The 25,535-nt window shown below is 42.9% G+C and overlaps 2 protein-coding genes across 5 annotated transcripts in view; both read right to left on the bottom strand.

Moving 5' to 3' along the window:
• SLC9B2 (solute carrier family 9 member B2) overlaps positions 1–2,359 on the bottom strand; it is a 45,831-nt gene extending 43,472 nt beyond the window's left edge. Inside the window, exon 1 of the mRNA XM_064484508.1 lies at positions 2,141–2,359. The gene's annotated coding sequence lies outside the window, so the exon portion shown is untranslated. The remainder of the gene's footprint in view (positions 1–2,140) is intronic.
• A 2,313-nt stretch (positions 2,360–4,672) lies between these two features.
• BDH2 (3-hydroxybutyrate dehydrogenase 2) lies at positions 4,673–24,418 on the bottom strand. 4 transcript variants are annotated; one of them, XM_064484489.1, is made up of 10 exons: positions 24,350–24,418; positions 20,833–20,924; positions 19,935–20,013; positions 19,225–19,321; positions 17,431–17,539; positions 12,624–12,684; positions 11,500–11,613; positions 7,708–7,766; positions 7,010–7,122; positions 4,673–5,009 (listed from the first exon to the last, which is right to left on the bottom strand). In XM_064484489.1, the coding sequence occupies exons 2-10, from the start codon at positions 20,902–20,904 to the stop codon at positions 4,997–4,999; spliced, it is 717 nt and encodes a 238-aa protein (XP_064340559.1). In that variant the 5' UTR covers positions 20,905–20,924; positions 24,350–24,418; the 3' UTR covers positions 4,673–4,996. The 4 variants fall into 4 exon arrangements, with proteins under 4 accessions (XP_064340559.1, XP_010978954.1, XP_064340565.1 ...); XM_010980652.3 differs by having other exon boundaries at positions 7,030–7,122; XM_064484495.1 differs by lacking the exons at positions 19,225–19,321; positions 20,833–20,924 and adding an exon at positions 19,375–19,451 and having other exon boundaries at positions 7,030–7,122; positions 24,350–24,417.
• Between the last annotated feature and the right edge of the window lie 1,117 nt (positions 24,419–25,535).

Below are 25,535 nucleotides of genomic sequence, written 5' to 3'. Positions count from 1 at the left end.
AGGCTGCTCCACCTCCTCATGTACTAGGTTCCTAGCCTTTGTGTGAAGATGTAAATTCTTCTCCCCCAGAGGAAAAATCTGTCTTTCACTGGGGTTTGTGTGTTCCGAGAGCCAGGGGCCTACCAGTTATCAATAGGACTAGTGAACAGTTGGTCATGAACCAGATAATCCACAATCTCTTGTTATAGAACATACTCTAAAAAACGTTTTAAAGAAAGAAATGTTTTACATTATACATGTAGAGGAAGAGACTTCAGAGATAAGCTAATCTATGGGTAACTAACACCTTCAGGGGCCAACTCAAATGTGGGGTCTATAGCCATGGGAGAGGGCAGAGCGCAACCGAAGGCATTCAAATCACTGCCAGCCCCTGGATCTAATCTCATGGTTTCATCTCTTATCCAAGGAAATTGAAGAGATTAGATTTAGGTGACTTTTAGAGACTACTCAGCAAACATATTACTCAGAGTCAGAGCAGAAAATGGAAACTGTGTCAAGTATTTTGAGCAGAAAGTGATTTTATAACAGGGAATTAAGTGAACTGCTGAAAGGCTAGAGACTGCTGAAAGGCCTACAAGTGCAGGGTCTTGGCCGGACCTCCAGGAATGATGTCTAGAACACCAGTAAACGAACCACCAAGGAATATACTATTTTTGCCACAGTCAGGAGGCCCACAGTGACCAGGGAGTTCAAGAATACACTGCAGCCCTGACCCTGAGCAGCTGGGATCTGGAAGCTGACTGGACGGGAACTCAGAGAAGTTCACTACCTCCCTCAACTGCCTCTTGACAGCCAGAGAGCTGGTATTCAAAAAGGCACGCTGAGTTTGGCTGTCACCACTGCTGTAAGCCCTTTCCAACACCCACAATTCTGGAGACTGGACATTGGCATCTCCCCCACCTTCCCCGCCAACAGAAAACAGCCCAAAATAGCAGGGAGATGGCTTCTGCCTCATCTTGGCTTTTGAAATCTCAGGCAAGTCATCTACTTCCCAGACCCTAATTTTATATCCAGAACTCAAACTGGAAGGGAGTCTGGGAAATGCTTTTAGCTCTCCAGTTTCTCCTGTACAAGAAGGCACACTGGCAGCAGGTTGGAATGAACGTGAGTGCCAAACTTCCATACCCAGGATAGCAGCTTTCGGTGTAGGCCCCAGGATTCAGACCTGCATCACTGACTTTTCCCCACTTATTCTATCATGCCTTGACAGAAATCCTGAAAAGGCAAAAATCGAGTCAATATTAAAGACCTTAATATGCTAGGAAATATGTGAATCTGTCACTTTGTTCACATCACTGGTATAGCATAACCCACACTACCTAACTACTCGGTAAGTATATTCTAATCCATTGGATTTTGAGCTCCTGAATGGCAGAAACTATTTAATTCATATTTGCATCTCCAGTGCCCATGCCTGCTTGGCCCAGAGAAGATGCACAGGTATTTGCTGAATTGAAATGTTTCATTCTTGACTTAGAGAAGAACCAGTAAAGCAGAATTTCATGAAATACCACACGGCAGCAGTGATACCAGGTAGAGGCCCCATTGTAGAGAAAGAGTAGGGAAAGGGGTTTTGGTCTTTCAGAGAAGACAGAGGTGGATCTGGCCACGTAAGGTACCTGCTTTAACTCCTGGAGTCCTTGATTTCATAATGGGAGGCTAAAGTTAGTAGTGTCTTTCTGCTATTAATCATTTTAGGGCAACAAAACACATTAAAGTCTAGGATGAGACAACAAGGATCCGTTAACAACCTGATGCCTGGTAAGTTTTAAAAAAGCCAGAGTCGGCGTGCACTTTGAGCAGGGGGTTATTCATATTCTTCAACCAGCGGGATCTGATTAGTCTTAGCATACGGTGTGTGTATGGCGGGAGCGGGGCGGGGGGGGGGTGGTCTGCTAACCTAGGCCACAGTAGCAACAACGTCTGGTGGATTTGAGAACTAAATCAAAAACAAATAAGAAAAGCCTACTCCAATAACGACTAAGAACAGCAGACGAACAGACATACCCACACACCACTCCGTGTACAACCAGAAAGCCCAGGGCGCCCGCTCCCGGTCTCTGGCCCGAAAGGCCCATGAATCCGCCGCCGCGAGCGCCGGCTATAATAAACCCTCGGTGCTCTCTGCGGGGCTACTCACCTCGCGCTCTCGCGCTCAGGCACCCGGCTCTGCCCCACGCGTCAGGAAGGGGCTGAAAGGCCTGCAGGGAGCCGGGTCCAGCCCGGCGCGCGGAGTTTCCGGGTAGCGCATCGCCCCGGGCGGCGCCGGAGGCTGCAAATACTGCAGATACCCCCGCGCCAGGCGCGCCGCTAGCTGTCGGCGGCCCCGCCTTCCCCGCGGCGCGGGCGGTCCCTGGAGAGGCCGGGCACCGGCGGTCTGGGCCCCGCGGGGAACCCGGGCGGGGCGCGGCCCCGCCGCCGCCTCCTCCTCGCCGCCGCCTCCTCACGCTCTCTCGGCGGGTGGGGTGGGGGGGGGTTGCCGTACGGCGCTGTCGCGCGTCTCCGCGCGGAGTCGGGGCGCCCGACTGACCGCGGTCCCACTTCCCGAGGCGGCGCCGCGTAGGGGGCCGGCCCCTGGGGACCGGACGAGCGCGTCTCCCCGGGAAGCTCCGGGGGTGGTTGCCTAGGGCGCGCGGATCTCGGCGCCGTCACGCCCGGCGATGACGAGGTCCTGGGTGAGGACGCGCAGCGCTGGGCTCTCCCAGCAGCCAATTGCTTGGTGTATTGTTCCCTTCTACGTTCTGGTTTTTAACTCCACCTTTTGGTTGTGCATTTTACAAGTGTCTTCCCAGGTGGGGCGGGAAGACGGGATTCTCTCTTCTGGTGACCAGTTAAGTGGGACAAAAGACTTGATCCTCTCCATTTTATCCCATCTATAACACTTGTCCTTCTTGCGGTACAGTTTTAGATTTTAACGTTTCCCTCCGCCGTTTGATTATTTTTCATTTAGTTCTCCCTTCCATGTGTTCCTTTCCTCTGTATTTACCCCTCTTCAACTAAGTGTGTATACGCGCGTGCGCCCATTCGGGGTAGTTTTCATTTCCTTAAGGAATAAAAATTTTCTTACCTGTTTCTCACTCCTTTGAAAGTGCCGATTTTAATCACCGTTTTTCAGTCAAGAGGGACAACGTCAGGTAAATGTTTTCACCAGACAAACCAGCCATTCTTCTCTTTTATGTCCTCATTTATGGAGAGAATGGATAAACCTTGCTCCCGTCCAATAACCTTCTTCAGTGCATCTAAAATGACTTTTCCTAAACTGAACTCTTCCTCTCTTAAAGTTTGCAAAAGTTCCTAGTGACATCCAGCTTCCTCTTACCACAGGAATGAAATATATTTTTCCTTTCCTTTCAGTCATATGATCTTCACTGATACCCTATTTGATTAACGCGACTTTGGAGAACATTGAACTTTTTGGCTAATTTTTACTTTGCTTTCATTGTTTATAATGTTTTATAGTTTATAGTTAGCTCTGAGAGACCTAACTCTGAGGGAGCATTTGTTAATGTTAGAATCCATTTTGCAGTGTTCATGATGTGTTTATTTAGAATTCATCTGTTCATAGCTTTACATATACATTACATACTTACAGCATAAAGTACTTCGTGACATACTTAAAAGCTTCAATGTTCCATTGCTTCACTTGATAAGAAGTTACAGCATTTTGACTATCATACATCAAAAAGAACCCAAGCCATTCAGCCCAACTCCCAGATTTTACAAAGCAAAAAGCTAAAATCCAAGACAAATTGGATGACTTGGAGTCTAGGTCAAAAGCCAAGCTATGTGTAATCCAGTAGTGGAACACCAGGTCCAGAACCCTAGAGCGAATTTATAATCAATGGACTCTTCAGCAATGCTAGTCAAAATATCCTTTGTTGTCAGTTTTAACTCACCTTCATCACCTACATGTTCTTTCTCATACATAAAATGTTAACCTTTCATTGTCCTCTTCAAAATTGTCCTTGTTCATACTAATTACATTTCTAAGAGAAAAGATTAAGGATCTTTACTCTTACCGAGTATCTATATTCATCATACTATTTGGTCTTTTGAGGTGACAACAAATAAAAAACAAACATAATACCATAAAACTAAAAGAACAAGATAAAACTTCTCCCTAGTAATCTGTAATGGAATTATCTTCCATAATTTAAATTTTTTATTGAAACTTTTATTTTTTTAATTGGTTTCCTGTTATATGATTCATTTATATTTATTCATCCAGAGACTATTTCTAAATTTCATGTTCTCTTGTCTGGTATCTTGGAATTTGGGGAGGAAATCTATGCTTAAACTAAAAAACACCCCTCAAACTGACAATACTGCAAGTTAGTTTACTACATGTTTCTTATGCCCATGTCAAATATTGCTTATTTTGATAAAGATTTTTTAAACTAAAAAAGTACTTAATCATAAGAGGTGACATCCATGAAGCATAAACACCTGATGATTATTTTCCTTTTACATAACAGATTAACAATATATAGTTCTGAATCTAAACTCCTTCAAGTGTAAGTTACTGAAGCCAAACGCCTTCTTACCTTTGGTGTTCATTTATAATGGTGCCAAATGTTAAAACTAGCATCCACGTACAGGTGTAGAATTGTACAAAAATATGTGAATGTTGGGAAACGGAAATAAAATAGAAATGAATCCCTTTAAAAAAAACTTCTTTTCATAGTCACATTTTAATTATATATTGCTTATAAATTGAGGTTTATTTTTAAAACTATTCTTTTTGCAGCGAGCTCATTATCTCACTATCTCCTATGATTTCAGAAGAGATTAGAAAGAAATTAATATATTTAAAGAATCACACTCTTGTGAATATGACATCATCAAAAAGGTTTTGTTTTCACGAATATGCCATTACTAGGAAGAGAGGCTGGGTGAGTTTTCTTCGCTGTGGACAGACAGGAAGGGCCTGCCTTCCCAGTAAGGAGAGCCTGCAGTCACAAGCTCCAGCCTCCATCAATGATGACAGGATTGCCTGTTACATAGGCAGACTGCAGTGACAAACACAAGGAGACAGAACAATTAACTAGGTTGTGTTTCTTCAATTTTTCTGACTAAGACAGCGAAACAGTTTATTCTCATAGTACCAGGAAACTTCACTTAACAAATAAAAATTAGGAAACTGAATTAAATTTCAGCTGATTTAAAACTGCTGAGTGTTCTTGTATCTGATGCTAACTGGCCTCTGGCTGCTATTTGAGCACATGTCACTTTCTAAGGGTGTTTGGTCTCCGAATCAAAAATTGAGAAATTTCATGATATACATCCATTCCCAAAATTAGGATAAAGTATAGGCTAAAATAGTACATTTTCATTTTGAAACTCAGACTTATTCTAAACTAGCTCTTATGCCCCTAAAAACTGTTTGAACATAATCCAGTATGTCAGTCATAAAGTGGTCATGTCAATGCCAAACATAATTAAAAAAAAGATGTACCTTTAGTTAATCAATATACATGGGTAATTCCAGGAACTGAAGCATACTAAATGTGTTTTTTAAATGTATATGAATAATAATTATTATAAGCTATTAACCAAAAAAACCCTCTATACTAGTTTCAGACATCCAAATCTGTACAAGACCAAAAGAGTTAAAAAATTACTGCTTTTTTCCCAAAGAAATTTTCATTTTCTAAAAAATTAAAGCTGAAGTGATTCTTGTGGCAGAGGTTTAAAAATATTTTAACTTCAACATGGATAATGAAGATTCAAATTTGTGTTCTTAGTTTTAAATTCACTTAAAGCCTGAGACAATGGAAGAGGCAGAAGGAAAGACAATAGGAGCACAGAATGTTTTAAAGTTCAGTTTATAGGAACTGATCAGATGGAGCAGATAAACCAAACCAGGGTGTTATTAGTCACTTTACCAAGAAACAATCCCAATTTCTCAAGGTTCTTCTAAAAGGCAAGCATTCTGTTTCCCATATGGACTCTTCTAGATCTTTCTACCTGGACAAAGTTCTTTTTGTTGCATATTTCAAGCCAGAACATTCCCAAATGTTTGGTAAACTAAGCTCTGGGTAAACAAGGGCAATGAAGCTTACCAGCAGTACCCACAAATCAAATGAGCTCTTCTGAAGACATGGATTCAGAGAAATCACAAAGGTTAATGTACTCGCTCCATCATCCTTTGTCTAGCAATTTCCTCAGCTATGAACAGCTGTTGTTAATAGTTCTGAGAAGTAGTAGCTGCTCTGTCACTAGAACATTGCAACCTCTATCACATTCACCAACTGCCTGGTGTGCACCACGTTACTTAAAGAGGGGCTAACTGATCTGTAACATCCCTCACTCCCACCTTCTCCTCTTCCTTTTCTTCTCTCTCACAGTTCCCTGGTCATGTAATATTCAAAGACATAAAACAGAGGGGATGCTCTTGGGCTCTCTACCTTATAAATGTAGTTCCTGCTTCACAGATACATGCCTTTTAAAAACATACAGTAGTTATTAAGGAAGCAACTAGTTACCAAATAGATGCAAAGTGGAAAGAGACAGAATTAGGAATGTATGTTCATGATGATATACAAGTAAGAATTCACAGAAAAAAAAAGAGGTAGTGGGATTCTTCCAAACAAGTCGCCAGTAAAACTGAAAACACCTGATGCTAATTCTGTGTCTCCTGGACACAATTAAATGTGGTTAACTGTTTCCCCATTTCATCTGATGCTCTCATAATTTTGGAGGTTTATTTGTTTGATTTACATTAAATCATGGCTTCCCAATTTGTAATTTTTAAAAACAATTATAAAATTGAGCAATTTGTTTTTCTTTAATCCTCCACCACTTCATTTGCTCTAAGAATTAGTGACATGTAAAGTTGAATGAGGAAGAGTTGGTGGCTCAGATCCAAGTGGCCTTTCTTTGAGAGCATTAAACGTACCCCTATCTTGTAAAAGCAGCAGCTTAGCATCTATATGCCATAACTCCCTAAAATCACATGATTTTTTGATGAGCAAATTGTGGCCTAATGTGATTAAGGATAATGGACTACCTGGGAAGAACAGAGCTTACTTCATCAGAGGCCAAGTACACGCAGAGCAGGGCTATTTCTTCTGCGGTTGCAAATCTTCCTGTTTTCTGTCTCTTCAGGAAATCGCTCAGTGCCTATAACCAGAAACCAACTGGACATCAGTGATGTGAGCTGAAGTATGAACTCACTGGCAACTCCTTCAGGAGGTCAAAGGCAAGAGGAATCTACAAAGGGAGCATTGGCTTGCAGCCTTGATTAATCATGTATGATACAAGATACAGGAGAATATCATTAATAACATTAACTGTGGACCAAGCAGGACTATGATGACTCCCAAGCTATTCAAACTATTTGTCTTGTACTAAAACCTGTAGATACTGTGACAGATCAGAAATTTAATATTACAGAAGAGGATGTTTTTATATTTTTGAAATTGTGCTAAAATACACATAATATAACATTTATCAACTTAACCATTTTAAGCGTACAGTCCAGTAGTGTTAAGTACATTCACATTATTGTGCAACAGATCTTCAGAATTTTTTTCATCTTGCAAAACTGAAACTCTAGACCCATAAAACAACAACTCCCCACCCCCTCTCCCCCAGCCCCTGGCAACCACCTTTCTACTTTCTGTCTCTGTGAATTTGTCTACTCTAGGTAAGGAAGGGGCAATTTTTCAAAACAGGATTTAAACACATTTAAAACAGGAGATGTACCTCTTCAGGATTTGGTCTGGCTTGTATTCTTTCTTGCAGAGATGGGGTATCAACTGTTCCTAAATCAAAGGGGGGTATTCAGCTTGGTTACTTACTTAGACTGAAAAAGAAACTGACAATTAAACTTTAAACTTCCTTTCCATATGATACAACGGATCAGTGAAATCTCTCTCCATGACTTAGAATGATAATTTCACCTCTACCCGGCCGCTCTTTTATTTAATAGGCTTACAACTTTAGTAACATCCCTATAATTTTTTAAAAAAGACTGTAATTCTTTGTGAAACTGGGCAGGGTCTCTGGGTGAAGCATTCCCATGGACATATTTTAGTCACATTACATTGACATGATCCTTTATAGAGTTTAAACACTTGAATAGGTATTATCTCAATTCATCCTCCAAATAACCCTGAGATGTAGGTAAAATCATACAAGTACTTGACCAGTATAAGGACCCAGACTGTCTTCATGATCTCAAAACCATCCTTTGCTGTCAGGTTCACTTTGGGGATCCTCAGGGACAACTCCACGTGTGTCAGACTCCTTGATAATTTAGGTGGCTCTAAATTTTTCTCAGTATGTTGCCTATTTTCATCGGTGTCAAATTCCTATTTTAACCATTGTTTCATGTTTCTCATCAAAAAATATAATTTTAAATTATTTTACTTTAAAAGAAGAAAAATGACACTAAAATTTTAAAAATCCTACTTAGATCATGTTCTCAGACATTTTTGTAAACTTATGTGACCCGTACATTCTCCAGAGGGCCTTTCTGTTGGCTGACAGTCCTCCAGAAGACCACAAATCAACTCCATTTGATACTGAATATAGTTCCCTGTGCTATAAGAACCTTATTTATCTATTCTATACATAGTAGTTTGTAGCTACTAATCGTAAGCTCACAATTTATCTCTCCCCACCTTCTTTCCTCCCTGGTAACCATAAATTTGTTTTCTATGTATGTGAGTCTTTTTATGTTTTGTAAGTTCATTTGTGTCATTTTTTTTAGATTTCACATATAAGTGATATCATGATATTTGTCTTTTTCTCTGTCTGACTTACTGCACTTAGTATAATCTCTAGGTCCATCCATGTTGCTGCAAATGGCATTATATCATTACTTTTTATGGCTGAGTAGTATTCCAATCATCTGTCAATGGACATTTAGGTTGCTTCCATGTCTTGGCTATTGTAAATAGTGCTGCGATGATCATGGGGTGCATGTATCTCTTCAAATGAGAAAACTTGTATTTTTATACATAATATTCTCCTATGACTCCCAATCAATGCCACTGTCACTTGACTCTGCCACGTCCAGGGCACAGACTGACACACCGTGCCACTGTCCACACAAGTCTGGTGTTGCAGTTGTGACCATATCATCAGCACCATCCCAGATACACTCATTCCTTGTCAGGTTTTCTTCTGTGACTGATTCAGTGAGTCACAGCTAGTTCCTTGTTCCAGACAGTGTGATAGTATATTTTCCAATTTTCTGAAAAGTCTGGCTTTAAAAACAACCACATTTTCCAAATCATTTTGCCACTTATTTCTGGGCAGATGGCACCAAGAATAGCGAGACTGCAGTATCACTGGTGTGTACGGTACAATCCAGTGAGACTGTCTCTCCTGTATCCTCCTCTGCCTTAGTGTTACTTGTATTTACCTCAATTGTGGAAATTCTGTAGCTTGAAGGTTATTTTGGAGTTTCCCCTTTTAACTAATAAGCCAGGGGTCTTCAACCTGAAGTGAGACCATGATGGGCTGCATCAGCATGTCCTGTGGCACTTCCCAAACCACACACAGGTTTCCCCATCAGCTCCCTCCCCGAATTCTGGCACGCCCCTCAGGTTTTGAAAGGTCCCACAGGTACCTGTGAACCGCTTCTCCGCCCTGACCCCCCAACACCAGTTGTGAACTACTCAGAGAAACCTTGATTCTAGCCATGCAATATTAAATTCCTTTTCAGGGAGGAAGCTGCTAATTTTCTCAGGCACCTTGTACAGGCAGACCTCATTTTACTGTACTTTGCTTTACTGCACTTCGCAGATACTACATTTTTTACACATTGAAGGTTTGTGAAACCCTGCTTTGAGCAAGTCTATTGGTGCCAGTCTTCCAACAGCATTTGCTCACTTTGTGTCTCTGTGTCACATTTTGGTAATTCTTGCAATATTTCAAACTTTTTCATTATTATTACATTTGTTAAGGCGATCTGTGATTGGTGATCTTTGATGGGACTATTGCAAAAAGATTATGGCTCGCTGAAGGCTCAGATGATGGTTAGCATTTTTCAGCGATAAAGTATTTTTAAATTAAGGTATGTACTTTTTTTTCCGATATAATGCTATTGTATGCTTAATAGACTACAGTATAGTATAAACATAATTTTTATATACACTGGGAAACCAACAAATTCGTGTGAATATCTCTTTATTACGGTATTTGTTTTTTTTTTTTTTTTTGCAGCGATCTGGACCCCAACATGAAACCTCTGCAAGGTATGACTGTGTTTACTCATTTTGGGTCAGTGGAGCTGGGTGAAAGGGCGTATCTATTTAATAGACACCCCCACAGGTATTAAGAAAATGGGAAGTTACTCCTAAGAAGTAAGTTATTGAATGCTTTTGTTTGGACAAATTGAATATCTTTTCTACTAATAACAAGTTGTGCTTTCCTCCTTTCCTTTCTATGAGGGGCCAGCATACTTTCTGGTCAAAAGCCAGGTAGGAAATAGTTTTAGCTTTGAGAACCATTTGGTCTGTTATAACTACTCAATTCTGACTGCAGCATGAAAGCCGACTTAGCCAACAGATAAGCAAACTGGGTGCTCCAATAAAACTGTGTTCACAAAACAGGTGGTGGGTCAGCTCCAGCCTGAAGGCCACAGTTTATAGCATAAAGGAAGGTGTTACTCCTTCCTTTTCATTTATGGGCCACCCCAGGAGGTTTACATCACTCAGTAGCTCCGTGTGTTCTGGAAGTCTCCTCTTCCTGCTGTCCTGTGAGCCTGGTCTACTATTCGTCTTTCCCCTGATAAGCTCATCCTGGGTCTGCTTCCAAACTCTGAGCCCTGGCCAGTTATGCCGCTTAACCACAGGGTTTGGAATTGCCCCCTAACACACAAGTAGCATTTAAACTTTTTGCTTCTATTAAACCAGAATGGCGTCATTTGTGCTAAAGCCCATGATACCAAACCTAGATTTAGCGCCTAACTTAATTGCAGCTTTGCCTTTCACCAGAACTGTTACCTTAACCAACCGGTCTGGAATTTTCTGGTCAGCACCAATGAGATAATGTAGGTGTGGGCCCTGACTATCCCCCTAGAGGAAGAAGAGGCAATCTGTAGATAAAACCCGGGCAGTCCCCTCCCTCATTAAAAAAGAGGTCCTAGCCCAGAATAACCTTTTATTTTATTTTGCCACTGACTTCCTCACCCCAATCTCCTTTCTATAAAAACTTTCCATTTGTATTTAACTCATTGGAGCATCCTTCCAGTTGTTAGATGGGATGCCGCCTGACTCATGAATCAAATAAAGACAATTAGATCTAATTTACTCAGCTGAATTTTGTTTTTTAACACATCTGTGGGTTATTCCTAATGACTCAGGATCTCTTTCCCAACTTACCACTGGACTGCTATCTTAATAAGCCTAGACTCTGTTTCCTTTGAACTTTTCCTAATGGCAATGCAATAAAACATGTGGTAAACAAGCTTATGTAGATACCTTTCATGGTGGCAGCCAGGACATCTGAAGGGCCAAGTTCACAGTCCTACAGTGCCACACTCACCTGGACACACACAGTTGCAGCGGATACCCTGCTGGATGAAGTCTGCGGCCACAGACTTCGTGAGGCCAATCACGGCTGCCTTGGTTGTGCTGTACACACACCTGTTCACAACTCCTGAGAATGAAGGGAAGGGTCAAGTGGATGGAATAAAAACCAGTCTCCTTTAGGAAGGGAACACAAGTAAATCACCACTGCCCTGCTTTCCTCACTCCCTTTTTAAAAACTGATACCAGGTTTTCTTCCTTAGTACGGCTAGTTTCTGAATCTGGGAAAATAGTATCTCTATCGGCACAACTTGGTCGAGACTTTGGTGCTGAGATGCTGCACTTAAGTGACAGCGGCGGCCTTAGTTTTTCATCATCAGTTGACAGAACCCTTAGGAGGATTCCAGAAGAAAATTCAGGTGAAGAAAAGCAAAACAAAACACAACCTAAGCAAACCTAGAAGCGTGGGCACTTCTTTGCTTCCCTCTCCTGTGGGGGCTTACTCTGCGTATCCTTGCAAAGAGAAGGAATGTTAACTCAGTGGTCCTCAGTAGTTCATTTTAAACTCAACAGTCCCTCTGTGCCTGACTGTGACGTCACCCACCATCTCCACTCTGCGTGGCACTCTGGCCCTTTAACTTGACTGCTTATTTAGGGCCCCGATCAAATGTCTTCATGAAGCACCCCGCAATTACAGGCAGGGTTAGTCCCCCGCATTGACACAACACTTTGCACAAGCTCTGTATAATCCCGTCACACTGCAGAAGACGTGCGTTTGCCTGACTCTCTCCCCCACTTTGGAACTATGAATTCTTCTGGGTCCAGGACACATTGTGGGTGTTCAACACATCTTTTTTGATTAATTAATTGGATAAATGTTTTCTTCTCCTAGTTTGATCATTTCCATAACCATTAGAAGGAATTAAAGGGAGGGCAAAACAAACCAGCTTTTATTTTATGACTGGTTCACATGGAAGGCAATAGGACTCATAGTTAAGGAACTTAAGATCAATTTTTTAAAAAGCAGTTTTGAAGTTATGTGTGGGTTTTATGATCTCCGCTCTGCTTGTTCCCCAAACCCTTAGCTTCTGCAGATGTGTGAGTATGTGCATCATGGTTCCCAGAGGAAGACAGACCTACCTTTGATGCTGGAAGCCACAGAGGACATGTTGATAATGTTGCCAGATTTCTGGGCAAGCATCTGCCAAAACAAAACAAAGACAAGAAGAAGATGCTGCTAAAAATACTACTTCTTTGAAAGATTTGCATTTACTTAGGGTTAGCAGAACCATCTTATTTAGCTATTAACATTAAGCACTGTTAAGCAGCGTTCACAGTCTCAATCATTGCTGAGAACTGATGGCCCGTGTACACAGGCAGGAGCATCTCCCAGGGGGTTCCTGCCGTCCCGTGGCACAAGAGCTTCAGCAAGACCGAGAATGAACTCCGAGCTAACTGAAACGGAATGAACGTTAATGTTCCTGTACATGTTTCTGATGCTGGAAAACTCACTCCACTCAACACACAATTGTTGACTACCCGCTGTGGTCAGGCACAGTGGGAGGTCCAGGAGATTCAGAGATAAACGACTTGGTCCCCACCTGCCTAGAGAGCTGCCAGGCGGACTGCAGTGGCTGATGTAACCTGCATCCAGTGACAGCAGAGATCTTCCAGCGAAGTGGGGAGGGATGGCGGGAAGGGACCAATCCAGGCTGTGGGCACTCAGAGGACGGCTGACTTTTGGCAGCAAGAGCGTCAGTCAGAAAAATAAAACAGACGGGTGAGAAACCACATGTATAAGGGCTCTATCACAGAAGGGGGAGGAGGGGATGGGTCTGGCTGGAAGGCAAGGTGTGGGAGGAATGAGGCTGCAGAGGCCAGTGGGGCCAAATTTAGGAATTTGGGCTTTACCCTGAAGGCAATGTGGTGGGGACAGAAGAGGAGTGACTTCTGAAGGTTGCAAAGATGACTCTGCACCATGGAGGGGAGAGTGCTGGAAGCTGAGGCAGGGATTTAGGGAAGGGGGAATAAAAGTAGAGACCGCAAATGTGTTAGGTAACAGAGGTAGAGACAGCTGAGGTACTGGGGCAGGACTTGGTGAACGGTTACACACAGAGAGGGCTGCGCCCAGCCAGGGCAGTGTTTCCTAAGGACACCTCCTTCAGAATCCCCCACTGAAAGCGTGAAGGTCTTAAGAGGAGGGCTTGTGGCTGTTCTGTCCTCCTGGACAGGGCACACAGCAATCAGTCAACATATTTTGATGAATCAAAATATCTTGAGATGTTAGGTTAAAGTATAGATTGCTGGGCTCTGCCCCAGACCTAAAGGAATATATCAGTGAAAAAAGCTGCTATGAATTAAAAAATGTTTTCAAATGAACTGATGCATAATTAAAACATGTATGTATGTTTTCAAGATGATTCTACGTATGTGCAAGGGCACAGGCACCACCCACGAATGTTCTGGGCAGAAGAAGCAAGAGCTGCAGAGAACTCCTGTCTAATGGGCACTAACGTCTCACTGAAACCAGAGGCTGGAGGATGACCGTAAAGAACAAGGAGGTGGTGGTGATGGGTTAAAATAAGTGTGAGGGAGACGGAAGAACACCACTAGAGAGTAGAAAACCAGGATATGCTCTGCCATGAAAATCAAGCAAAGAAAGAGTTTCTAAGAGGAACGAGTCTCAATAGGTGGTGTCGAAGGGTCGAGAGGAAAAAGTCACTTCTTTTGGGGTTACTTTCTCCAGCAGCTTTCAAAGAGGTGCAGGAATGGAGGAGGTGAATGACTGGATGGATCTAGGGATAAGTTTGCCAAGATTATATGTTTCCTGATGGTGTTGTCTTACTTTCTGTTTTGATACTTAGCTACTAATTGCACCTGAGAGCAGAAAGTCTAAAACCACCCGAAGGTATTGTGTTGGATGGGCTAAAAGGATACAGGAAGAGGCTGAGTTGGACCAACCAAGTCAAGAAGTTGGGAGGGGAGAAAATATTTAACCCAACTTGTTTGTCTATATATATAATAAGGAGGATCGTTATGGAATGGGGTCCTCATAAAACGACCAGAAAAATTAGTAAACAGTATTGAAAACTAAGCCTTAAAACTATTCTTTCTTATCCAATTTAGCAAATAACATGACCCATTTTTTAATTTATTTCTCAGTTTCACGGAGGTATACTTGATGTAGACACCTCATTTTTGATACACATGGAATGCATACAGCCCAATTTAATATGTAGAGGAGGGCTATTAGATAACTTCAGTTTCCAATTTTCTGGAATCCAATAATTCTTCAGCCAGAAGTTTAGAACACAGTCACCTAGGAGATGGTAGCGCTACCTCCTAACCCACGGACCATCCATTCAATCCAGGTCTGTGCTGATTCTCGAGTCTATAGTCCTTGCCTCCTTCCACCCTGCCTTCATCATCATATATTGTACTGACTTCCCATAAAGTCAGGTGAGTGCTAGGAAGAGCTCTGAAGTTATTCCCCTCTAGCTTTATCCAGCTGGCCCTACTGTGACCCAGTTCTTCTGTCCCCACTGACCAGGGCTCAGTCCTAAACCAGGCAGACTTGGCTTCCTTGGTCTTCAGTGACTCCATGCCTGACCTCCACTGCACTGACAACCTAGGTTCGTTTACTCATTCAACAAATGCTTGCTAATCACCTCTTTGTGTGAGAGACTCTTCTAAGATACAGCAAAGGGGGAACCCCCCCAAATATCCAAGACTCCCTGAATCCTTGATGTAATGGAACTTCTCTTCTGGTCGACCTTGAATTCTGCATTGACCTCTTTTTAATTTGTTCTCTGCCTTTTGACTGATCTTCCAGTCTTGGAATGGTTTTCTGTATGCTTACCCATGAATAAAAATTTCCTACAAGTGTTCCTGTGTTTTGACCACCTGACCTTTCAAATCTGTCTAGACCTCCAAATCCTGGCTTCCCCTGGAAAGTTCTAACCTGGTATCTGTGTGTCATGGTTGATGAATATAATTAGGGCTGGAAGGGATTGTGTAATCTATTACCCTCATTTTAAATAGAAGAAAGAAATGCTGAGAGAGCACAAGTGCCATCTCCCAGGTCACATGGTGAGTTAGGGGCCGAGCTCAGGCTGGGCCTGAAGTCTTCCAGTGCCAGATTCCGAAATCCAGGGTCAGTTCAGTAAGGGTCACTTCAACAAGTGGCACTGACTCCTTCTGAGTCCACATCTCAGTTATTAATATCTCTTGGGACTTTTCACAAATGAGTGTCATTGGCTCATATGGATTATTTTTATGATGCTTTAAATCATAGACAAACTCACTAATTTGCAAGTTAGTGTTTGGTATTTTAAAAGTTAACACTTGACAAGTTTAAATTTTAGCTCCACCAGTACCCCATGCCTACGTCCTTCCCTGTTATTTGTCAAGCATTTGATTTCACAAGTGAGTCTCATACATGTGTGAGAGTCTGACCCATTTGGCGCAAGCGTTCCTCTTTTACCATAGCCTCTGCTTTCCCTCATATCCTATGCTAAAGATTAGTCTTCAAAAAATACATTCATGTTCCAAATAACAGATTCTCATGAACTCTGAATAGACAAAAAAGGCAATTTACATTGTCAAAAAATTTGCTAGTTCAAAATACCGTGGGCCAATCCAAAGATCCCTTCTAGGCACTAAACAAGGAGATGAAAGAAAACTTCCTTCATTACCAAGTCAGTCTCTGATTTTCCTTCTAGCATTCATCTTTATCTTTCTTGACCTTAGCCTGGATGTTCAGAGCAAAGTGTCAGCCCTGCCTCGCCATTAAAAAGCTCTTCCGTTGCCCTGGGTCGGGTAGCAGTCAGTACGGCAGGCATCTAATCCAGCTGGGATGGAAGAGCTGAATGCCTCTTCTGCATTTCACTAGGTTTGACTTACAGCCTTGAACTGAGCAGGTTCTGTAAAAGTCAGCCTCATTCATTGTCTGGGCTTGCGCTGTCTGCAGTAGCTTATAAACTGGCTTTTAAGCTTATTTGAAATCAATGTTTTTCATATTTATATTCCCTTCCCCAGAGCACTGATGTGGTGCTTTCTATCAGAAGGCACTTAATGCTTGTTTGTAAAATAAAATGAAAACCATTGAGGAGTTGTGTAAAGACTGGAGAATTCAAGGGAAGCCGACTCGGGAGAAATACTCTCCCCTTAGCACACACTGTCTCTCACCTCCCTGGTGCCTCTGTGGCTCAGCTGAAAACAGGAGAGCAAGGAGAATACTCAGGGGACCGAAGGCAGTGGGGTACATCCATCTCGAGAGTGTGTGCCTCGACACTGAAATTCAAGAAGGGGCCCAACTTCCAGGGTTCAAATCCTGGCTCTAATCACTTGCTAGTTATATGGCTTAGGGCAAGTTACCTAACCTCCCAGTTGTATCATCCTTCTGCACGGAGGACGTGATACAGTAGTACCTACCTCACCGGACTGCTCTGGACCACCTGCCTCCTTGCTGTCCCTCTCCCTGAAACCTGCTTCCCAGACACCTGAATGCTCAGCTCCCTCATTTCATTCAGACCTCTATGAAAATTTCACCTTCTCAATTAGGACCTCCTGACCCTCACCGATCACTTAGCTTCTTTCTAATACATAGTACTTAAAACCACCCCCATGTTATATATGTTTGATTATATAGTATCCTCACCCCTCACACTAGGACCTCCCTTATAGAAGGGACTTTGTTTAGCTCTCTGATGTGCCTTCTGCAGCGGAAATGCAGCCTGGTACACAGTGCTTAATAGCCCTTGAATGAACAAAGTGGAAGGCTAGATGTGTTAATTTCTATTAAATGCTTTGGTATAAATATTCAATACAGTCAGTCATTGTGTTAGCTATTGCCGCTCTTCAGCACATGTGGGGATCCTGGCCCGATGCCCAGTGTGGAGACCCACTCATCCAGAGGTGCTTAGCCTAGCGGTGGTGGTCCTCTTACTTTAGGAAGAAACGCCTTGATCATCAGGTACATGCTGCGGACGTTGAGATTCATTGAGAAGTCCCAATCCTTCTCCTCACAGTCCAGGATGGTCCCGTGATGGACAAAGCTGGAAGAGGGATTAAACAATGGGGGGAAGATGTTGATTTAAAAATTTTCTATTCACTTTCCTGATCACTTCTATTGGCATTTATTGCCTTAGATACTGTCCCTGCCCTTACCAAGACCGTTAACAATCCAAACACAGCGTCACCTAGTACGTCAGGTGAGTAAGTGCCCCAACAACATACGCTAAATAAATTGATTTGAAGACAACATCCTTCTTTTACAAGAAAACAAGAGTCTGGAGACACCAAATGTAAGAAATGCTACACCAACAGCACAGGAAACACCAATGCCACTAAAAACAGACAAATGAGAAGAGTATGCTCGCCCTGACTCCTATTCCAAGAGCAGCAGCGCCCTCAGGTGGTGGCACAGATTTAACATTCTCCAGGGAAATCAACGCTGCAAGGAAAACAAGTGTCAGCATCTCAGGGTAGCAAGGCAATACCCCCTGTGCAGCTCTGACACACCGAGTAAACAACGCAGAGCGAAACAGAACCTTTAAAATAATCTTCACTCTTTTTTCAAGTCCTACTTCTTCAAGGAAGCTTTCTAAACACTGAATACCTAATTGATTTCACTGTCCCGAGGCCACGATTATGTAATTAATTGTAAAATATTGTTGCTTGTGATTTCCATGCACCACTGTATTTCCAGTACAACCGAATCACAGCAAGAACCACACATTCTATTTCGTATCTCTTATGTTGCTGAAAATTTCGTAGATGCTCAAAAACTAATTTTGCTAGTTGATTTTTTTCATGGCTCTGAGTGTATTCTCATATGAGGGATGAGCAGGTTATTTATAAAACAGATCATCGTGAAATGTTGCTTTAATTTTATTTCCATACATTGTAACATATGATAAACTAGAGACAGAATGAGATTTTTTTTCACTCTGAAACATAATTGGGAAGAACCACAGAAATATATTAGAAGGCTCCAGGATTTTTCTACCAATGCAGCAGTTCAAACGTAACACTGCATAAGAAAAGTGGGACATGGGAGGGTGTCTACTGAGCCCTGTGTGAGCCTCAACGGTGCTCACGTCTACTGTCACGCCTGAGGAGGGAGGGTGCGCTCCAGCACCGGCTGTATCTGCCTGCAGCTGCTCCAGTTCCAGCCTTCATCACTCATGCGCGGTTCAGCAGGCTTAGTACCACCCTAGTAAGTTCAATGAAGCCATTCTCTTTGTGCCGTGTGTAAAGGTACAACATGAAACTTCTTTTCCTGCGATTGACTGTCCCAGTAAGAAACACTGAGCTTGGAAAGTATAAAGGACTTGCTAGAATGTTGTGCCAAAAATCGGGAACGTTTGCATCTCAATATACTTCGTTTTAAAGACATTACTGGAAAACAGGTTTTCTTATTTTTTCTAAGTCCTGGTGGAGCATTAGCAACAAGCCCATGAGCCTGTTACCAGCCCTGAGAAGAGCAATGGCTTTGTGCTAGTACCGGCTGCCTCGAGTGACCTCATCCGCCTTGAGGCCCCACGTCCACACCAACATCCATGGCTGTCTCACTTGCTGAACCTTACTTGTAATCAAAATTCTGTCCGAAATCTCGCCAAATTTCCTAAGGAATGTATTATGGTTCATGTGAATAATTTTGCCATATTATTAACATTATTTTTAATAAAAGTTACAGAAAACTTTCTGTAAGGAGAGTGAAACGTAAGTTGTGAATTACCCAGCAACATTAAAGAGAACGTCAAGTCTCTCAATGTCATTGGCGAACTGATCAATTTGTTTCTTCTTTGTGACATCAAGAACCCGGGTTTGAATACCTGAAAAATAAAACAAAGGACACTCTGTGCCTACACCCAGAAAGAATACTCACTGAAGATTTAGTTGTTTCGAAGTGTGAAGATAGAGCTGTTTGGAAGTGTGAAGATGGCAGTATCCTGTCCAGTGAGACTTCGTAGGATTGCTGACCATTAGCAGGGTCTTCAGAATCTTAAGACTCTCAGTAAAAATCTAGAAACTTTACTAGAAAATTTAAAACTATGCATCTGGCTCACAGAATGTTTCTCGTGGACAGCCCTCAGAGGAGGGGGGCACAGAAATGAAAAATTTTCATCAAAAATTAGCATAATGGTGCTAAATGTTCACCTATGATTTTGCATTTGGCAACTGAATCCTTCAACGTGGAAAAATAAAAAAAAGTGGATAAATAAAAAATTTTAAGTATACATCTTCAAAACTTTGTTTATACATTCAAGTATACAGATTTTTGTCTCTAGGTTCATGGAATATAAATCTGATATCAGAGAATCAGGCTCTAAACAGAAGGCCAGTGGAGCTGAACTGCTAAGGACTTTTTTTTCACCACGTAAGTACTAACACTTCACAATTCCTTGTAGACTCTGAATCCCAAGTTCAAGGTGCCGAGTTGCTTACCCGGGTATTTTTCCAGCTCCTGAAGTTTGGACTCATTGATATCTGTGGCTATGACTTTGGCACCTTCTCTTGCAAAAGCCTGGTAGACACAAAGCACAAATAAATCCTTTGTTTACCTGGTTAAACTGCTCTCTTGAACCGAGAGTCATTTAGCCTTTCGCCCTTATCTTACCCTCATTGTTGCTTTCCCTGTAAAACAGGTGGAATTTCAAACCAGCTAGTCTCACCTCATCCTTCCCATTGTTACTATTTTTATCATTAATTAGAATGTGACATACATTGTGCTTGTCATCTGACTTTGTTCCTTTAAGTAACAGCAAATAAATCAAAGCTTAAAAAAAAAAAACAGGATTCTGTTATTAAACACCTCTCAAAATACTACTATTCTGTGATTTGATAGCCTGCATTCTATTTCTGAGCAGGTGACTCAATTCCAAACAGTAAGAAAAAAATGGGTTATTTCAACACTTTTCCTGCTAATGAAAGTAATTAGCTTGGGTAGGGGGTTTAATGTGTGAGAAGTTTATATAAATTAGAAGGTAAATATAACTGGAGAGACTCCTAACTCCAGAGTTCTGTATTGGGACTGACTTAATTTCACAAGGCTCTGCACTCCTGTAGGGCCCCTGTAGTAAATTTATTATGATGCAGAGAACAAAGAGGTAACGTTTCTCAGAGCCAAAGGTTATCAGTGATGTCATATAATGAACACATGAGGTATTCATTCTTCCATCTGCCTGGGGGCAGGAGTCTCCATTTTTCCTTTTAAAGCTTCAGACAACAGGAGCACAAAAGATAATTTAAAAAAAAAAGAGTGGAATTAAATAACCCTGGAATCTGTCCACGTAATTCAATACCTCAAAAGTCAGTAAGCAAACAACAAGAGATAATAACTTACTAAGGCAGCTGCCCGGCCGATCCCCTGAGCAGCCGCTGTCAGGACGATGACCTTCCCATCAAGTCGCCCCATAACAGAACCTGTGGTTTAATCTAAAGACACGTGTATTTAATGGCTTACACTGTGCAGTAAGCTCTGGAAGGAATAGTTCAAGCACCTCTTTCAAAACAACCTGTTGGACTGCATGCCTACTGTTTAGAACTTATCTCAGTGGATCAGGAACATCTATGGCCATTCTGATGGCCTCGACCGCCTTTAAGAGACCCATCTTGCTCGTATCAAAATGGTCCTTTTTGGTCCTTTGCCCTGGACCTGTGATATTCTAGACCAGCTCTGTTCTCAGCTGTGGCTGAATGTAATATGTGTACAATAAATCATCTCTTCTGCTGTTTTAGCTGAAAAGAAAAAAAAAAAAGGACCTGAAGACAGCAGCTCCATACAAATATTCCCACCACCTGAGAATATTTACATCATTCTCCAAGAATGCTTACTCTCAATACCTAGCTTTGCATATCAAAAACATTCAGCAAAACCCACTGAAGGGATAACTGGCGCAGGCAGACAGTCACCTCCAGGTTTTTACCAGAAAGAACCCAGAGAAGACAGCTACAGTAGGGGTGGCATCCCTCCCCTGTCCCCCTCTGTGCACACTGCTGTGACAATGGCTATGTCTTTCTACTTGGGGCTGCTTCTTGCTTCCTCTCTCATGAACCTTTGTTGTGGGGTTTGCACTGTCAATTGTCTCTGGTTTTTCCGTGTCCATTGGGAAGATTCAATAGTTGGCCTCAGAGAGTCATTGGGAAAGAACTGGAAAATCAGATCATGTTCAATACCCTCATTTTACAGATGAGGGAACTGATCTGGCCAGAGAACAGGTCAAGGCAGAGCCAGAACTCAACTCAGGCCTCCCGCTCTTTTGCGTGTGAACATTCCACCCCACAACCCGGCCAATCCTCTTTTAAGGCTTAAGCGTTTAGTAGTAACACTGTAACACACAAAATCAGTAATTTTTAAAAGAGAAGACTGAGAAATTCTGACATAGGGAAAACACGACATGCAGGAGACATGCAGGCCAGTGCTCGGATTGGAGATCGCAGGGTGAGATGAGATCGCAGGGTGATGATTCTGGGGACAGTGGAGTCAAATGATGATCAAATGAGGCTGTCTTCAAGGAACCCAGTCCCTTCTCTGACCCTGCCGTTCCTAGTGTGTGCCTCTGACGGCACACCAAGGCACAACAGGGCAGTCACGTCCCATGGTGTCTGCACTCCAGGCAAAAAGAGGGAAAGGTGCAAAAGCCAAGTCTGTCAGAGAGACCTCGCCTTTGTATTCAAGAAGGACACCCTCCTCGGAAACTCCAGCCTATTTTATTGGCCAGCTCTAGCAGCAGAGGCCAAGAGTTTGACTTTTGTCTTCCAGTCTTTATAAAGTGAAAAGGAGGGAGAGGGGGAGAGTTAGGTTGGGTGGATGTTGGGTGAGCTAACTTAAGTAGCACATGCACCAAATAATCTGCACAACCAATCTGCTCAGTTACCTGCCTGATAAAGTACGGGTGGCTGGCCAGTCTTGCCCGGGGGCCCCACATCCAGTCATTCCTCTGTGAACTTATCTCCGTGCCCTTCAGCCAAATTTGGCTTTTTTCTGTACCCAGTGTGCGCTTTGGTTTCAAGCCTCAACCCTTGTCCAAGTTGAGGGGCAAGTTACTCCTATGGGCAAGGAGCACTAAAGGATTTATGGAAAGGGCACGACATGATCAGATGCATAATTAAGAAAGCTCACTGTGGCGAGCAGACCTGGTAGGGAGTGAGCAGGCGCGAGCGGAGGGTTTCCTGCGGAGGCTGCCGCAGTGGTGCAGAATCAGTGGGGAAAGCGGAGGTGGAGAGCTGGCGTGGACGAGAGGAGTGTTCAGCAGATGACTCGGGGCCTTGTCCCCAGTGCACTAACTCAGAGGTTACGTGGTTTGCCCAGCGTTTCACGGCTATGAATTCAAACCAAGGCCTCCTGACTGCAGGTCCCAGAGAAGACCTCGTGGTTCGTGGCGTTCCTCCCGTGGTCCTCGCACACCCTGCGGCCCTCTGCAAGTCCCCACGCGGCGCCTGGGCCCTGCGGAATTGGGGCTGCGGCGCAGGGACCCGGTAACTCACCACGAGGCCGGCACTGCGCACCGAAACTCTTCGCTGAGTTTGTGCCGAGGCCACCTTCCCCTGGCTATTTCCAGACAGAGCCGGGGTGCAGCACGAGTGTTAATGCGGACCCACTTCTGGGACACACCCAGCTCCTCCCGCCGGCCTCACGGGCCCTCCCGCAGACTGAGGATGCGCCCTCCCAGCCCAGCCCCGCGTCCCTGCTCCCTCCCTTGCAGGGAGACTTCCGTCGTGGTCTGACGGCTCTTCCAGCCTTGCCTAGTTCCCTTCTCGTCTTTCACGCCAGCATTTTCCCTAATGAAACCCATGCGTGTTTAACTCTGTCTTGGAGTCAGTTTCCCCGAGGGCCAGACCAACAACAGGTTGTAAGAACCGAGTGCAGGGGCTGGCTTACAGAGTCACTGATGTTCTCCGACGGACGGAGAAGCTGGGCCTTCACAGTGCCCGACCTAGTCTAATGCAATGAATTTTCACTGCCTGTTTTTTTCTTTCCCTTCTTATACGAGTGCTACATTTTCACTTAAAACACGGTAAGAATTAAGAGACGTAATCCATACATGTATTTTAGAAGGAGACTCCAATAATCTTTACCCTCCCCCAATACCAAGCATGATGTATTGAAAAACTGCTATTTTACACTTTTGACAGTGTCTTCTGGCGCATGGCGCTGTGAAGGCACATGCCAGAGGCTTCCCTAGGAATCTCTGACACCCAGAGAAGCACTCACTAAACAATGGCTAAAGCTCAGAGCAGCCGCTGTGCTCCCTCTGAAAACCTCCCCATAGCTGTCCTCCCAGTCATCCTGGGATCAGATTTTGGAGCCAAAGCTTTACTACTAGATAAAACTGCACTATCAAACTGAAACGAATTTACCTGGGAAAATGAGTGCAAACATGGCCTGAAATGGTAAAATGAGGCAACTCTCGACAAATCCCAACGTGAAAACCAGACAAGATGGATTTCTTGCTGTTGTGTTTTATTCTTTTATTTTGGGGGAGGAGGTAATTAGATTTTTAATTAATTTTTTTAGTGGAGGTGCTGAGGATTGAACCCAGGACCTTGTGCGTGCTAGGCAGGCACTCTTCCCCTAGGCTATGCCCTTCCCCCTTAAAGTGTTAATATTTTGATTAGCAGAGACATAAACAGCATTTTCAGGAACTCTGTCTTCATAAGCCAGGAAAAACAACGTCCACTTAAAGACGCTGTAAAATCCTCTCTTCTTTGGCTATTTTGAAAAACTTAACAGAGTTTCAAACATGTTAAAAATCCTGATCTAGCTGCTAAAATTAATCCTAAAAAAGATAACGTGCAGAACAAAGTAAACCTCTCCTCCCAGTCCAAAGTTTCAAGTAAATTATATTGGGAAATCTTACTTTAGAGCAGCAAGTGGATGGCGTCCTCCAGGTCACTGCGCGAGCAACAAACTTAAGACCTTTGTGCAGAGCAAGTCAGGCGCTTAAAAATGCACGCTGGGATTTGTAGTTCAGGTTCCTCCAGTTTTTGGAAAAGGATTAGCACATGCACATACTTTATACGGGTACGTGCTGCCATCTAGTGGAGACCAGGTAGAACTGTTAACTCCAAGTACGTAGAGGGTGAGACGTGGCAAATACTTAGAACCTGGAAACCCTTTCCTTCACTAATATAACCTAAGTCGTTCTCTTTTATTTGCACCTACTATATGCTGCTCTGGGGGAACTTAAGATTGAATGAGCCAGAAATTGCATGTGGCAGTTAGCAAAGCAATAAAATAGAAGGAATCCAGGTCACCGAAGATACTGGAGCCTTCCTTCCTGGTGCTTGACCTAGTTGTTTTCAGGGAGGAAAATAAAAATTGTCTTGTGTTTTTAAAGTACGGTTTTGGTTCTTTTGTCACCCACAGTCCATCCTAACATTAATACATCTACCTGAACTCCACTAGATGGCATACATTTTAGTGTCAGAATGCAGGTATCATGAGTACACTGAGGGGGCCGGGCCTGGGGAACTTCAAGATATCTGTTGGGTAAGAGCAAAAAATCAAGTTTGGCTGAAGAGAACAGAGATCTCAGATTGAAAAGGATGGACTAGATCATTTGATTCCGCCCTTCAGGCTTAGTAACTCATACTTTATCAGGGATGTAACTGATCCTAGTAACTGTGTAGGCTATGTTGTGCTTGTGAAATTTAAGGACACTCACTCAACACCCATCCAACTCACTTCCCTGCCTTTTATCTTATGAAGTTTGGAATACAACACTCAAATTCCTAGCCTCCTTTGCTGCTAGAGCTGGCCAATGAAATGCAGGCTGGAATCTCTGAGGAGGGCTTCCTTCTTGGATAGAAAGGTAAAAGGCTTTGGATCCCCCCCCGCCCCCAGGGTTTTATTAAAAAAATTTTCTGGGGTTAAATTTGATTGCTTGCTTATTTACTTATTTATTTATTTGTTTGTTTGTTTATTTATAATGAAGTATAGTTGCTTTATAATGTTTCTGGTGTACAGCATGGTGATTCAATTATACACATATATTCTTTTCCAATATGAGCTATTATGAGTTATTGAATATAGTTTTCTGTGCT

Source organism: Camelus dromedarius, chromosome 1 (genome assembly GCF_036321535.1).
Source record: "Camelus dromedarius isolate mCamDro1 chromosome 1, mCamDro1.pat, whole genome shotgun sequence".
Classification (NCBI taxonomy): Eukaryota; Metazoa; Chordata; class Mammalia; order Artiodactyla; family Camelidae; genus Camelus; species Camelus dromedarius.
This window is presented reverse-complemented; position numbering and strand designations above follow the sequence as displayed.

Excerpts from the sequence above, each read along its gene's own strand:
- BDH2 (XM_010980652.3), bottom strand. The coding sequence starts at position 20,904 with ATGGGGCGACTTGATGGGAAGGTCATCGTCCTGACAGCGGCTGCTCAG. Across the intron at positions 17,540-19,224 it reads GTTCTCTTTAATGTTGCTGG|CTTTGTCCATCACGGGACCA; the intron begins GTAATTCACAAC and ends TCCCTCTTCCAG. Across the intron at positions 12,685-17,430 it reads TCAAGGCGTTTCTTCCTAAA|ATGCTTGCCCAGAAATCTGG; the intron begins GTAAGAGGACCA and ends TTGTTTTGGCAG.